Raw genomic sequence first — 17,194 nt, forward strand, 5'->3', positions numbered from 1 at the left:
GTAACTTCTTTATTTTATTTTTAGGAAATCCGAGAAGTTGTGGCTCCTGTACTGAAGAGCTTTCAAGCTGAGGTAAGAAGAAGCTCGGCATCTTTTGCTCTAAATCATTAATGCAAGACAACATTGGCATTCAGGGAAAGTTATTCAGATACGTATGTTTAACTCATGTGTAGAATTCTAGAATTCTATTTCCATTGTGGTAAACTACTAAATTATAGTAAGATTGGGCCTTTCTCCCATAATGGTGGAAATTGGCACACGCTGCCAGCAGGAAAACACGGGTGTAAATCGGCAAATGGATAGATGGGCACTTCTACTTTAAAGTATTATTGAAGAATAAACTATGTATCCTCAATGGAAGCCCCACCCTGTTTCCTTCATCCATAGGAATGTGCTTCTGCCTGGCAATTCAGCCACAATATGCATTTCATTGAGTTGTATAGACATCACTGTGCTGGGTGTGCTACAGTACATGTTCGTGGAGCAGCTGGATGTTATAGCCATTACAAATGTTGAAGAAGCAACTACATCTATATATGCTGATTTCCCCTTCTCAGATGATTAGGAAGAATCAAAAAGCCTAAAACCATTGAGCAAAGAAGAATCAAGGCCACCCCCATACATTTCATATTAGAGAGGAATAGACTAGAATCTCCCTTTTGACTTTCCTTTGTATAAACCTATTAAAAGATTGTCTTCAAAGTGGTGAACACCTCAGAACATACAGTGGAACAAATTGTTAGCCTTTTGGTCTAGAGATAAAGATCATCTGTTTTTGAAAATGGCTTCAAATGGGGGACTTTGAAGGATGTCATGATTATATTTTGTACATTTAGTGAAGCCATTACTATATGGTGCTGACCTTCCAAACATGTAGAGATGTCACATTCCTGAAAGCTTCTGTAAGTAAACACAGGGCTATGCAAGTAACTCTTTTTATACTTGATCCGATGAAGTACTGACATAAGCCTTAGGGGTATAACTCTTGACCCTTGGATATATATACTGCCCGCCATCTTTGAATAAACAATATCCATTCTGACCATCAGTGTATCAGAGTGTTTGAACTTTAAACTGTTAATTTGGACTAGACAGTCAATATGACAGCATTCTTGAGGTGCATCCATTTCACAGCAAAGGGGCCATGACACTCCCTGCACTCTGCTGGTAAGTGGGGGTCTAGGTCCTGGTTGTGGGGTTAAAACAATCAATGCAATATACTAGAAAAACCTTTTACTTTTGTGCCCCATGATAAAATTTCAATACAGTAGAAAGTTTTAATTAAATCATTAAGCTGAATAGGAGTGATGATTTTACTTTTGTTTTTCACCTAAACTCATAATTCATCTTGACATATCAGGTTACAGCTGCTCACAGAAGTCTATGGAGAGGTGAGGAAGATAATGCCTAAGTTTATAGTGCATATTAGATCTTACCCAGTGCAGGATGCAGCACTTCTTTCATATGTCCTCCATGCTGCTGCTGATTCTGAGGGTGTGTGACAGACATAAAGGGTAGCAGCATCCCCTCTTCTGTGCCATATAAGCTACAGTTTACCCACTAGGGATTTGAAAAATAGAGATGGAATCCGAAGAGGAGAGAACTAGATATGTATATATGCATCATAAGGATACATGATGCCAGGAGTTTTTATAATTTGTTGCGATGCAAGCCGTCCATATATACGGCAGTAGCATGAAACATGGGAAGGCCTGAGCGGCGATCCCATGATAAATGTGTTTGAGCAATAGATCCTTTTAAAATGAACATCTCTAAAACAGAAGTTACAGGCAGACAATCATTCTTGGCCAGAGGAGCATGTGCAATAATACACGATAAATTTTGTCTGGAGAAGACAACTCTTAGGGTCCTATTACACGGAGCGATTTTTAACGTTTAACGACTAATGATAAACGATCGCAAACTAGGTTGTTTATCGTTAACCTGAAATCGTTCACCATATTACACAGAACGATGGTCGTTAACTTGAGCGAACAAATGTGGACTTACAGCGAACGATTAGTGAATGATTAACGATAATTTTAGGTTTAGATCAAAATCAACGATCAATGACATACGAACGATTTTTCGATCGTTGCCTGCAAAAACACACACCGATTATCATTTAAATTCGAACGATATAGCGATTTTTCGCACGATAATCGTCCCGTGTAATAGGGCCCTTATACTGCACATACCTTGTATCTTTTCTTGCTATCAATTCCTGTGTGTAGTGTAACAGTAAGAATGTCCGCTAGGTATATTTGCATATTGAGATTTTGACTGAGAAGGAGGGAAAATGTTCACATGGACAATGCCGAGAAGAACGAGACTGTAGAGGGAGTGATGCAGCCGCCAGGGGACACCAACGGAGGGGACACAAAGCGTTCTTAGGGACTGTAATACACAGCGTCTTTTGTGTGATCATGTGTAGCTCCTTTGAAATCATCCCACAATAGCTCCCATACAGCTCATCTTGGTGGCTGAAACCAAAGCCACCCATTAGGTACCATTACAAGAAAATAAAATACTGTACTTAGATCGCACTTTCTACGTTTAAAAGAGAGAGAAAAAAAAATGCCGGGAGGACGACGCCTGGTGTAATCCTGTTACATGTAGTGGAATAGGGTCAATAGTGTAGATGTACCTGGATGCCTCTTGACCTTTATGCATGTATCTCCAATCCTTGGGGGTAGCGGATTTAGCAGGATACTTCCCAGAGTGGGGGCCCGCTACGAATTAGGGGTGTTTCTAAAAGTTTTAGAAAAAGTTCTTGTAGTAAAACAAGGTGCAGGACAAACCCTTTAATACAGAATGAAGGAACAGCCAGTAGGAGTCTGTCTTGCTTCAGTCAAGACTTTATATCAAAACTATATCAGGCTTTGGAATATAGGTGAGGATTTATCAAGACCAGCATATCTGTATGCCAGTCCTAACGAAATCCTCGCCCCTATGTCCTAAGATGGATTTATTGAGAGGCCCACACCTCTTAAAGTGATACTGTCACCCCCTTTTTCTATGTTCAGTTCTCTGCATTATTGACAAGTTTAGATGCTGCACGTTTGTTATATAACTCTATAAAATGTATCTGTGTCTTAATTATCCCCCTTCCCAATACCACCCTATATCTAATATACATGTATAACCTTGCACCCTTTCCCTGTTTTTTCTCATACTTACCCTCTCTGGATGTTTAAAATTATCTTCTCTGTGTCCTCTCTGACAACATGCTGCTCCCTCTTCTTCCCTCCCTTTGTACACACAAGACATGTGATCTCCTCTCTGGGTGCTGGGTTAGCTGTCTATTGACTTGGAGGCATTATCTGCATTATCTCCATGCACCTGTGCTGCTTCCATGGACTTATATGTGTCCCTGAGCCTAGGTTTCTGTAATATGAAAAGTGATAGTTCTATCTCTGCTTACTGCCAGTGAATGCAGGCATATGTACCTGTCTTTGAGTCACAGTTCTGTATACTGTAAGTGTTATAGATGTTCTTAGAGTCTGGATGGAACTAGAATGTTTTCAATCACAGTCGGCAAGCAGAGATCTAAACCTACACTACACCCCCCCAACCCCCGGTAAACAGTTGCCCGTTATGCAGCACACAGCTACACCTTGTGCGCGTCAGCTCTGCTACATCATCAGGTAGTATGGAATACATACTGGGGGGGCTGTGATGCAAAATCAGTGAAAAAAAACTGTCCTATGTTTACTGTACAACAGTAATGACAGCAGTGGGCAGGAAAGAAAGCTAAGGGGGTGAGTACATAAATGGACCATTCAGGGAGATGCATGATGGGAAATGTAGTTTCCTGGCCGGCGCCATCTTGGATATAGATCGGCTTTTAGAAAAACTTGTAACTCAAGAATGGCAGCAGCTAGATAGATAGGTGATGGCTCAAAATACTCAGGGGGACTTGGTGAGCAAGACCAGCTAGGTTTGGGAGCATTTCATTCTTTATCTCTTAGGTGGATAACCCCTTTAAATACTGCAGTAATGGTGTTTATAAATCAGTTACACAGTCATGTGACTGCGGGATCGGCATGGCTATAATATGCAATAAAAGACAAATTGTTTAAGGTAATAAAAGAATACTTTAGAAAAATCTTTTTAAGATATGTTAAAATACTAAAATACTGATTGAAACCGAGGAAATTACCAGGATGTAAATAGCGTACTATGTGTCAGATAGAATTATTTGGATTGAAAGAAGCCGAGCAGCAAATGTTGTATTCCCAGCGTGACGCTAATAGAAGTCATTGGATACATGGAGCCATTAGCCCGCAGATCCCAGTGTTTGCGCTGACACACAAGCTCACCAAGTCGCCCTCTTTCCTTTTAACCAGATTGTCAAAATAAAGTGTGGGGTGTTTTTTGGGGTTTTTTTTTTCCCTGGCATTGAAGAAAAGAACACTCTGCATCCTTATAATTGACAGAATAAATGAAGTCTGCTTGAAATGGACAAACTTTGAATATCCTTGCATAGAAAAGCCCAGTGCAAGACGCGAGCCCAGCTAATTACAAAAGTTGCTTTACAAAAGATAATTCAAAGCAATAATTTAGCAAACATAATCAAGTAGCACAGATGGGAATTTTGATGAATGGTTTGCAACATGCAATTAGCAGCTCTTGCCGTTACATATCATTAACCCCCAGAGCACAAAATTATTTTCTCATTATTAGCTGAAAAGGTAAAATTAAGCTGACTAGACTGTAAAGGATAAAAAGTACAATTAATTACCTCTATTTATTATAATCATTATTTTAAATACAATTTTTTTTTAAAAAAAAAAGCTTGATGCATGGTTGAAAACATCAGAATTACAGGTTTTGTTATGTTAATTCACTGATGAAACTTTAAAAAAAAAAAAAAAAAAATGCCCAGAAGAAATACAAAAAAGGAGACCTTTTCCCAGTGTGAATATGTTGCCTTCTGTTTGTTGTATAATTGCATAATGGCATTAAATCTGCTCTTTTAATAGCTTTAAGTAAGTCCTAGCTTTAATTAAATCATTGCCTGCCGAACATGAGATCTTCATTGGTGGTGGGCAATGCGGAATAATAAAAAATGTACTTTGATCGAAGACGGGTTCACGACCTCAGCGGGTTTCTTCTGGGCCGCCTTGTAGTTGGGAACAATTTGTCTTCATGTAGAAGAGATATATGGAATGTTTTTATTCTGCTACTATAAGACTTATAGGCCTAAACTGGAAAAAGACCCGGGGCCCGTGTGAAAAAATGGTGTTCTTTATTTCAGCTTGTTGGCTTTTTTGCCTCAATTACAGTGTTGTTTTTACTTTCTACACCTCAATGTTTACGAGATAAGGATTTTACTATTTACAAATATGCACATTTCCCCCTAAGGGCCCGTTCACATTAAGGATACTATTACACGGAACGATAATTGGCCGAATCGGCCCTATCCGGCCGATTATCGTTCTGTGTAATAAAGACAACGATCAGCCGATGATGGTTGTCATCGGCTGATCGTTGATATAGGTTCTGAACTATAATTGTCGGGCGCCAACTGCGCATCGCTACATATCATAGCGGTGCGCAACGACGATATGCAAAGAAGAATACATTACCTATCCAGGCTGCAGGGCTCCTCTTGCTCTGTGCTTCTCCCTGGGTCCGTGCGCTCCAGCTTCAGAGCGGCCTGTCTCAGCTGACAGGCCGCTCAGCCAATCACTGGCCAGGACCGCCATGACCAGTGATTGGCTGAGCAGCGTGTCAGCTGAGACAGGCCGCTCTGAAGCTGGAGCGCCCGGACCCGGGAAGAAGCACAGAACTAGAGGAGCCCTGCAGCCTGGATAGGTAATGTGTACAGTTCAAACAAGGGCTGCAAGGACATCGGTAACAGTGTTCATGCAGCCCTTGTTAAACGATTATCAGGCCGTGTAATAGGCCCAGTAAATGGGCGCTGATCTAGCAGATCGGCGCTCGTTTACATTTATTATCGGGCCTTCATCGGCCTATGTAATAGTACCCTAAGGATTTGGCGTAGAAATCCGCTCAGAACCCCCGCCGCCGGACTCCGCACTGAATTCCTTCTGCTATGTCTTTCAATGGAAGGCCTCGCACTCCTCCGCTCTTCGCGCCTTTCCGTTCAAAGAATTGAGCTTAAAGGGAAAGCCTAGGGATTTTGACAATCCGCCAGCCAGCGGGGGGAATTTGTTAACAAGTATGAACTTACTCCTCCCCGTGGCCGCGATAAACAGCGGAGCTGGCCTCAGGACCCCCTCTGGGCTCTGGGATATCCGGGGCATACACGTCACAACCCAGCTGATGAACTAACTACTCAGCCACTCAGTGACTGGGGCGAGACATTGCTCAAGTCACTGATTGATTATCAAATCCCCACTCGCCCCTGCTAGCTGCTGGATCCTCAAAATGGCCAGACTTCTCCTTTTAATGTGTGAATCTTAGTTTTAAGGGTATGTTCACACTAAGCAATGGGCGAGAAAGTTCCAGCAGAATCCGAGCTTAATTTTATGCGTATTCCGTTTGAAATTCTGCCTGTACAATATGTACAGAGCAATGCCCCATTGTGTTCAATAGGATTTCCGCTTTGTTGTTCACACAGCGAAATGTTTACCGCAGATCCGCATTCTTTGGTTGGATTCCGCTAGAGAAATCATTGGGGCTTCGGATTTCCGTTTTCCACTCAGTTTCCGCCACTTGAATTCTGCCAGATCTGCCAGATTTTTCAAGCACAAAAATTTCCTCTTCAATTCCTCGCCTATTCCTCAGTGTGAGCATACCCAAAGCGATCAGCCGAGGAGCAGAAAAAGATCAGATCCTTGGCTGATCGCATCTTTAGAGCTCACTTCAAAATTTATAGTTGTCAGCTGCACATCTTCCAGTGTAAACAGCGGCTGATAGCAAAAGGCAAACTGTCAAAGAAGATATGTATGCTGTATATCCGGTCTGCCAGTTTCTAGATGCCGTCACATCTGCAGTGTATACTTACCATCAGCGCATCTGTCCGATATATCTCTAGTTCTTACTCCTCCAGACTGATTGACAGCCGGAGGAGCAGGGGCAAAGATACAGCAGACGGAGAGCAGTGCAGGAGTAGGATGCATCTGTGACACTGTCAGGAAGAAGGTGAAGATGCCAGATTGCAGCAGTGCTGATGGTAAGTATACACTGTTGACATGATGACATCTAGAAACTGGCAGCGCAGATATATGCACCTTAAATGGCCGCATGAATGACATAGGCCAATAAATTGTGCTGTGTAAAGGCACTGAAAACCAGCGCCAATCTCGCTGATCATCGCTTGTTTGTGTCCTTGCACGGCCCCATCACAGGCCCTGTAAAAGGACCCTTACATCCCCTGAGCCACAGATTCCTGTCCCATTGAGTTTAAGATTTCTATTCCCTTCCAAAAGACAGTTACCAACATGTTGGCTATTTGGGGAAAGGTACAAATGTGCAGCTAATAGTAAAGTCCCTATATAAATAGGGAGGAGGAGTTACAGGGCCTAATCAGAGAGGAAGAGGAGACTGGAGAGTGAAAAGTGATGCTGCAGAATTTAAGAGAACTGCCAGCAAGGTGACAACCCTATTTATTGGCCCAGAGCAATCCACAGCAGACACTGACCCAACTGGCATCTACCAGATTTGCCAGATGGGGTGTCTGGCATTTTCACATTTATGCTGCACAAGAATGCTCCTGATTCATTTGAATGAAGCTATTATTGGTGGCCAGGAATTACACCGTACACTGTATTAGAAGATATCCGAGGGGTTGGCCACCCATCACTCAGAATAATCCTAGCAACATAAAAATGTGTTATCAGGACAAGTGATATCTGCCTATGTCCTATGTCCTAACAATTTAGACTATGTTTCAGTTCCCAGCCATCAGCATTCATGGATCAAATGCTGGGTTAATAGGATTTTACTGTATTCTTGATGTGCTGGTATCTTATATGATCTGAACCTCTCCCTGTCCTAGCCGTGAAGTCTCATGTATGCTTTCCATAGTATCAGCACTCTTTCTGGAATTATTATCTGGGATGCGGAGGGGGTGTATGCATCCTTTGTTTAGCCTACCTTATAGGCCCCATAACCTGACGGCAGGATGTAGTTTTGACCTCTGCTCGGGGGTCATACAGGGTTTGCCATGTGAAATTTTTTACAGTATACAGTAAATAATGTATACTGTATGGCTTATGTTTGGTTTTCTTTAACATGAAACCAGATGTATGGCGAATCCCCCTAAGGCTAGGTTCACACTGCGTTTTTGCAATCTGTTTAGCGTATACGTTTTATGGAATAAACGGATGCAAAAATGGATGCAATTGTGTGTCATACGTTTGAATATGTTTTCCATCGACTTCCATTTTAAAAAAAAAACAGATCGAAATGGGTGCGTTTTTTTAACGTACAGAAAAGTAGTGTTGACACTACTTTTCTGTATGTTAAAAAAAACGCATTCCGTTTTGATCCTTTTTTTTATAATGGAAGTCGATGGAAAACGGATCCAAACGGAAGACACCATTGCATCCGTTTTTGCATCCGTTTTTTCCATAAGACCTATACGCTAAATGGATTGCAAAAACGCAGTGTGAACCCAGCCTAATGGTGCGTTTACACGTAACGATTATCGTGCAAATTTGCGCGATATCAATCGAATTCGAACGATAATCGGACGTGTAAACGCAGCGAGCGATCAAACGACGAACGAGAAATCATTCATTTTGATCTTTCAACACGTTATCAAATCGTCGTTCGTCGTTCGCAAAAAGTTCTCAGATCGTTCCGTGTGAACAGTCGTTCGCCGATTTAACCAATGTGTGAGATAGGCTTAAGGATCGCAAAACGATCGCAAAACGAATTTTCCGTACGGTATATCGTACCATATAAACGCTGATCGTTATGAAAATAAAATCGTTACTCCGACATCGTTAATCGTACGATCGGGCCAATTATCGTTTCGTGTAAACGCACCATAAGTCTCATCTGTCATACATATATGCATCAAAAGTATAGGACATCTGGGGTTGGTTGGTTGGTTGAACGTCTGCCAGCCATTAGTCTTGCTGAGTCCCTCCTAGTTTATTGGAAGTTGGAGTGAGTAATGGAGCTGGCAGAAGACATTGCCATTAGACAGCATCTCCACTTAATACCTCTAATAGAGGAAACTAAAGTGCGCGGCTTGGGCCTATATGCTGAGGTAACATTGTCACAAGTCAAGAAATGCATATTCCTTTCTAATTTGTGTCAAATTAATGTTGCTTAGTATATCAGAGTCTGGAAGTATAATCTATGAGATCAAGTGAGTGATTGATCTGTCTCACTACCTAAAACCTCAATATATATTAATGGGCTTTCAAAAAAGGATTAACTACTTAAACTACCGACTGCATTAAAGACTGCAGTGCTGGTCTGCGTATACCGCATGGTGTAAAACATCGATTCACAGATTACAATGTGGAACATAAAGGGGGGATCAGTATCTATTAAAGTTAGGGAGTGAGCGGCAAGTTTGACTGTATAAACCTTTTATTATGTATGGCATGTATTATAATAGCATTCCTATTGGATTTAGTAGTAGCTTTGGGGTAAGTTAGCTTCTAGGATTGCCATCTCTTAGGTAACATGGCTGGCACATGGGGGAAGAAGGAATCATTCCAACCCAGTGTATTAGGTTCACTACTGGCTGTGATTATGGGCTGTAACTTTAAAATAAACACAGTTCATACCGTCATCCTGGTTGGCATTGCAAATCCACTATAAGCACCTTATAGTGTTTAATAAAGCTTCTTCTTCCTTCTTCCTTCCTTCTTCTTTCTTCTTCTTCTTCTTCTTCTTCTTCTTCTTTTTCTTCCTTCTTCCTTCTTCTTTCTTCCTTCTTCCTTCTTCTTTCTTCCTTCTTCCTTCTTCTTCCTTCTTCTTCCTTCTTCTTCCTTCTTCTTCCTTCTTCTTCCTTCTTCCTTCTTCTTTCTTCCTTCTTTCTTCCTTCTTTCTTCCTTCTTTCTTCCTTCTTTCTTCCTTCTTTCTTCCTTCTTCTTCCTTCTTCTTCCTTCTTCTTCCTTCTTCTTCCTTCTTCTTTCTTCTTCTTCTTCTTTCTTCTCCTTTCTTCTTCCCAAACTACTTTGCGTACAGACTCCATTCAAACTGCATTTCAAAGAACTCGACAGTGACAGGTTTGCTATGTATTTCAAGATTTAAATGGATTTGACTTTTTTAAGAAATTTACATTGAAAGGGAATCTTTCACCAGGTTAATGTCGCCTTGAATGACAGCAGCATAAACTAGTGACAGAAATGCTGAACAATTCGGTGTATTACTGACATCATTCTGTTCAGCCGTTCTCCTAATATGCAGGTGAATAGGATTCTTGACCCACCCCTCCCCCCACCCTCCAGCTGCTGATTGACAGGTGACTGCCTATACACAGCATGGACAGATAACTGCCAATCAGCAGCTGGTGGGTGGAGTTTTCTGCTTCTCATGAATATCCAGGACTACTGAGCTCATGCACATAATGGAGAGGAGTCTTTTTAAAGATCAAAAATTCCCCACAGAAATGAATGGCGGAATGGTCAGAAATTCAAATAAAACACAGCACAGCACTAACCAGCCAATCACAGCACACATGCAAAAAGCTGAAATGTAGCAGCCAATAGAAACTCGCAGGTCCTTCACAATGCCTGACAAAATGCAGTAAAGTGAGAACACAGTCCATCTCATGCAGCCATATCCTGTACCGCTATTCACTCTCTTGTAGACACGACCTCTGTGTTATACTGCCTCCCTCTTCATACTAAGAAGGGATAGCCTCCCGTCCATATGCCTTATTAGGGGTATAAGGATATCCTAGGACATATGTTTGCACGTCCTTCCCGTTGCTTTATTAGAAATAAGGCGCTAACAGTCCCCATAGGAGACGGAGACGCTAATAGTCGGGGTTATACAATATCATTGGGGAGTTGGGAGGTTGCATTTGTTTGGTGAAGAATTATGTTTATTCGGTTCGTTTCGCAATGTCTGTCTGATCTACACAATTCTGGAATTACTCGATGAATTATAAATGCGTTCTCCGCTATTCAGACCTTATTTTCGCGGCTCTTGTATTTGTTTGAAATAACTTGATCTAAAAAAAAAAAATACATTGATTTTTTTCCCTTATACATCCTGGGATAATGAACGTGGAAGGCATACTCATAGTGCATTTCATTTTAACTGGTGTTGTGTCCTTTATTTTAATCCTATCGATTTCCTTGATGTATATTGCTTTCTGTCCTTGTGAGAAGGATTCCGATGTTGCGCCTGCAGAGATGACGCCAACTCCACCACTTTTATGAATTATGAAAAGTTTCCGCTGCGGCGCTGGAATAATAGGCAATGATATCTGTTACTTCTGTATCTCACAGGTTATGACACTGCCTTATTATTGCATCTATAACCCTTATGGTGAATCACTGTATGGACAGACTATCAATGTAACAATCAAAGCGTGAAATACAGGTATTATAAAGAATGACTACAGAATCTATAGAAAACCTGATGGTTTTAGCCTGATGGGTTTTTAGCCAAAAAATCAACTGGTGCCAGAAAGTGCAAGAGATTTAAAATTTACTACTATGAAAAAATGTTCAATCTTCCAGTACGTATCAGCTGCTGTACGCCCTGCAAGAAGTGGTGTATTCTTTCCAGTCTGACACAGTGCTCTCTGCTGCCACCTCTGTCCATGTCAGGAACTGTCCAGAGCAGGAGAGGTTTTCTATGGGGATTTGCTGCTGCTCTGGACAGTTCCTGACATGGACAGAGGTGGCAGCAGAGAGCACTGTGTCAGACTGGAAAGAATACACCCTTTCCTGCAGGACATACACCAGTCTGATAAGTACTGAAAAACTGGAGAGTTTCCTTCTGCTTAACCCCTTATGTACTGCAGTGTTCAAGTGACCCAATGTTCAGAAGACATGGAGATCTCTGCTTTACTGCTGGTGCACTGATAACCCCTGACCTCTGTTCTCCCTAGCTCCTGCAGAGGTCAGGGGTTATCAGAGCAGTGAAGCAGAGATCTCTTTGTCTTCTGCTTGTTATCCCCTTTTTTGTGTTGCAGCATGTAAATAAATATTGGATCACTTACACACTGCAGTACATAAGGGGCTAAGCAGAAGGACACACAGGACGCTCTTATCTTCTCTCCCAGGTCCATTTCCGGCACGGGCCCCATAGCAGCTGCCTAACCTGCCTCTATGGTAGCTACGCCACTGGGGCTGCCCCCCTAATTAATACCAATGGAGCGGGCCAGACGGGGACAGGCTGGATCGGTGCACTGTGGGTGCTAATCCCACCCCAGTGCTCCAAACTACATGGAAATGGGACAAAGGCCTCATGCACAAAAGGGACCTAACAGCGGTTTATATACTTCTAACCTGCTAATGTTTTCCCTTTAAGGGTAGATATGTTCGGGAACAGAATTATTGCTTTCTGCAGCCGGTTTCATCTCTGCTATAAGCATAACACATTTCCTTTGGCCACCATTGGGGATAACTCGTTGACATTCAGCACTATACACTGTATATATATACATATCATGCATAATATAAAGTCTTCAGATCTACATGTTATAAATTGAAATCCAAAATATTCGTCGATTTCTTCGGTGGAATTGCCAGTTAGCTCGGGTCACAGAGTCACCTGCGATTCCTGGTTCCTTCCCCCGATGTGTGATTAGCCTGTGGCTGCCAAGTTAATCTTCCTGGGAGTCAGAAGCCGCTGATTTCATTGCCCGCTTCATCTTTAAATATTCCATTTTTCTGACATGAGGATTTTCTAGTGAAGAAAACCTGACCACTGCTATCAGCACCTCGTCATATCTCCATGCTGCTTCCCTCAGGCAAGGTGGAGCGTCTACAGAACCTACCGCTTACAAGAATATATTCCAGCTTATTTACATTTAACTGCTTACGACCCGGTGCATCCTGGGAAAAGCTGCCGCTAAGCATAGGGAAGCGATGCAACAACACGGGGGTCCAACCTGCGCCCCCCAGCTTTTGCAAAACTACAATTCCCTTCATGGTTTAGCTGTCCAGGCATGATGGGGATTGTACTTTTGTAACAGCTGGAGAGCCGCAGGTTGGATACCACTGGTTTGGAACGTTAAAGGAGTAGTGCGGCGCTAAACAATTATTCACTAAATAACACACATTAGAAAGTTATACAACTTTGTAATGTATGGTATGTTAGTGAATGGCCCCCTTCCCTGTGTTTCCCCCCCACCCTACACCAGAAGTGTAGTGCTCTATACTCACCTGATTCGTGTCGACCCCCGTCCGCCATCTTGTGACAATGATGTCATTTGCGGACGGACCGCACCAGCCCCCACAGTTATGCTCAGCAAATCGCGGCTGAGCACCTGATGATGCGGCAGAGGGGGACCAGCACGAGGGACGGTCGGAGCGGTTTGGCCGGCCTCCCGAAGATGACATCATTGTCCCAAGATGGCGGACGGGGGTCGACACGAATCAGGTGAGTATAGAGAACTACACTTCCGAGTCTAGCCATGACAAAGGTAGACCTGTGAAACCAGTAGTCCCATGTAAGCGTATAGACATCTATAGAGTTCATAGTCGCATACTAGTAGTATTTTTATGTTTTCTATATTTTTATTAACAGAGTCCGTCCGGTCCCAGCTTCTCCTGGGTTGCACCAGCTCCTTGATACCACTCACAGCTGATCTGTTATCCTTCACAATCCCTGCTTATACCTGGCCCCCCTAGTATCACTGTCTGTACAGCCGTCTGTGGGCCGCCCCACCCGTCCCTGCTTTAAAGCAGATGTTCCCACCATTAACAATGGCCGCCTCTGTGGCCGTTACATCCTCCGGTAATCCAATAACCCTGCTGACAATGTTCTTACATACTTCCCTCACATCCAAATGTTATTCCCTTTAATCCCTTCTTTCTAGGCTCCCAATCACATTTACATTCCACCTCATGTTGGAGGATTTTTCACCAAATCTTTTGTGTAAGTTTTCGAATGTTTTTTAAGGACAACTCCAGCCAAAACGTATTTTTAATACGTTATTACATAAGGAAAGTTAGACAAATTCCTAATGTACATTAATTATGGGAAATGCACATATACTGCTATTTCCCTTAATTTAGTAGATCAAGCAGGCTTTAGATCCCCTATAAAAACGTGACGTCACGAATCAGGTGTAATTCCTATGGAGTGTCCAGCAGGGGGCGCACTATATGTCGAAGTCCATGTAGTGTATTGTATATGCAACTGTATGTAATGTATCACAGGGACACAGGGCATCTGCCTTTCCCCACCTGTGCTGCCGATGATCAGGCTCACATTGGGAGAGAGGGAGATAGATGGCACCGAGCAGGGAGGGAGAGAGGTGCCGTACATCTAACTACCTCCCCCCTTCCTCCTTGCTCAGTGCTGTGGGACAGATACACACACACTATTACTACTCCCATCATCTGCTCATAGTATAAGTGAATGATGGTGGAGTAGTACCAGGCCAATCCCCATCATCGTAACCACGCCGCATACATCTCTCCACCCACCACCCACCGACAGCACAGGGAGAGAGGGAGATGCCCTGTGTCCCTGTGATAGTGTCAATAACACTACATTACATACAGTTGCATATACAATACACTACATAGACCTCTACATATAGTGTTGCCCCCTGCTGGACACTCCATAGGAATTACACCTGATTCGTGACTATACGTTTTTTAGGGAATCTGAAACCTGCTTGATCTACTAAATTAAGAGAAATAGCAGTATATGTGCATTTCCCATAATTAATGTACATTAGGAGTTTGTCTACCTTTCTATAAGTAATAACATATTGAAAAATTCTTTTGGCCGGACTTCTCCTTTAATGCACTTCTACACATTTTATGAATTGTAATACATTTTTACCAGTGCTACAAACTTTCCCTAAAATATAGGAGTATTTAATGGCGTATTCCAGGAAATTCCAGAAAAAAAGTTTAAGTTTTAAGTTTAACAACAATATGTTTTTAACCCCTTCACATTTTCCATACGGCCATATACGCTCCTAATGCCGATGTCCCGTGCACTAGGAACGTGTATAAATGTTCCTGGCGTGAAGGGGTATTAATGTGTGGGGGGCTGCTTCAGTGTGATCAGCTTCAGTGTGATCAGCTCTGCACACATTAGTGTGCCGGGAGTCGGGGATAGTAAGAGGCAACTGGGATCACTGTCACGGCCGCGGCGGCTTCCCGCGTTCCGGGTTGCCGCCGCGACCGCCTCCTGTCCCGTGCAGCCGCCGGGGTCCTTGTGTAGGGACCCGGCGCTGCTGCTGCTTCGGCCCCTGGGGCGCCTCACCTCTCCTCCGTGCGGTCTGTGCCGGCCGGCGCGCGCGTCCCCGCCTCCTAGGGCGCGCGCGCGCCGGCTGTCTCAGATTTAAAGGGGCAGTGCGCTCCTAATTGGTTAGTGTCACCAATCACTCCCCTATAAATCCCAGCATGCCCTGTCCTTAGTGTTGGAGCCTCTACATGCTTCCCATAGCGTTTGGCCCAGCTCCCTGTTGTTCCTGTGTCCTGTCCGTTACCTGGTCCCAAGTCCCTGTTCCTGAGTCCTGTCCGTTACCCGGTCCCTAGTCCCTGTTCCTGGTTCCTGTTTCCCTGTCACTCCATCTGTTCCTGCGTTCAGCCTGTCACGTGCGCTCTCACCTGCAGACCATTGCCAGTGCCATCTCCTGCCTACTGCTCCTGCCACGCCTCGCCTGCCGACACCAGCAACCAAGCCAGGGGTAGCGACCTGGGGGTCGCCTGCCGCAGCAAGTCCATCCCGCCTTGCGGCGGGCTCTGGTGAAAACCAGCGGCCCCTTAGACTCCGCTCCCTGGTGAGGTTTGTGCCATCGCTGGTGCCGGTCCAGTGGATCCACTACTCCGGGCGTTACAGTAGGCTCCAACCATGGATCCCGGCGAGGTGCCAGATCTCCGTGACGTCGCCAGAGTGGTCGCGCAACAGGCTCAACAAATCCAGAAACAGTCACAGCAGATCCAGCAACTCACTGCCGCCTTACAGCAGCAGACTACTGCCCAGCGCACACCATCTCCTGACGCTGCTTCTTCACTCCGACTGGCCCTCCCAAGCAAGTACTCTGGGGACTCTAAGTTGTGCAGAGGATTCCTGACTCAGTGCACCATGCACATTGAACTTTTGAGTAGTCAGTTTTCCACCGAGCGCTCTAAAGTGGCTTTCATCATCAGCCTATTAGAAGGTAGAGCCCTGGCCTGGGCCACGCCACTGTGGGACCGTGATGATCCTGTTGCTGCCAATCTCCGGGCCTTCCTATTCGAGTTTCGCTCCGTCTTTGAGGAACCTGCCCGTGCTTCTTCAGCCGAGACTGCTCTCCTCAACCTCTCTCAAGGCAGCTCCTCTGTTGGTGACTACGCCATCCAGTTCCGCACCCTGGCAGCTGAATTGGACTGGAACGAGGCCGCCCTATTGGCCACCTTCAAGAAGGGCCTGTCTAGTCGAGTGAGAGACGTGCTCGCTGCCCGAGACCTGCCTACCTCCCTGAACGAACTCATTCTACTGGCCACCCGAGTTGATACTCGTTTTTCGGAGAGGGAGGAGGAGGTTCGGCATGAACATTTACTAACCCATTCCCGTCGCCATCCCCAGCTGGCGCCGGTTTTCCAGAATCCTGACCTTTCGATGTCCCAACCCTCTCCTGAGATTCCTATGCAGGTGGAACGGGCTCACCTGACGCCTGATGAAAGAATCCGGCGCCTGGAGCAGAATCTCTGTCTCTATTGCGGTGGTTCCGATCACTTCCGGCTGGGATGTCCCCTACGTCCCCAAACATCCGGAGGATGCTCGCACCTAGGTCCGGTGGGACAGGTGTCCCTAGGTGCGAATGCCACCATTCCAAGTCTGTCTATGCCAGTTTCCATCCGGACTCCCTCAGGACAAAATCATCAGACTACTGCCTTCCTCGATTCTGGCTCAGCAGGCAGTTTTATTGCGGCAACATTGGTCCAAAGATGGCGGCTACCAGTGACCCGACTAGCCAGGCCCCTGACTATCTCCTCGGTCACGGGCGAAATTCTTACCGACCGTGTGTACTACCAGACCGCATCTTTAGTCCTCCAGGTGGGTCCTTTACATCAAGAAGAGATATCCTTCTACGTCCTGCCCCATTCTTCCCCCGCGGTCCTCCTGGGAC

The 17,194-nt window shown here is 44.4% G+C and overlaps 1 protein-coding gene across 2 annotated transcripts in view; it reads left to right on the forward strand.

The window, feature by feature from the left end:
• CUX2 (cut like homeobox 2) overlaps positions 1-17,194 on the forward strand; it is a 283,672-nt gene that overhangs the window by 150,187 nt on the left and 116,291 nt on the right. For both annotated transcript variants that reach the window (XM_069960776.1, XM_069960777.1), the window contains exon 3: positions 25-72. In XM_069960776.1, the coding sequence (XP_069816877.1) occupies positions 25-72 (48 nt within the window). The remainder of the gene's footprint in view (positions 1-24; positions 73-17,194) is intronic.

This window comes from Dendropsophus ebraccatus, chromosome 3 (assembly GCF_027789765.1).
Source record: "Dendropsophus ebraccatus isolate aDenEbr1 chromosome 3, aDenEbr1.pat, whole genome shotgun sequence".
NCBI classification, from domain to species: domain Eukaryota; kingdom Metazoa; phylum Chordata; class Amphibia; order Anura; family Hylidae; genus Dendropsophus; species Dendropsophus ebraccatus.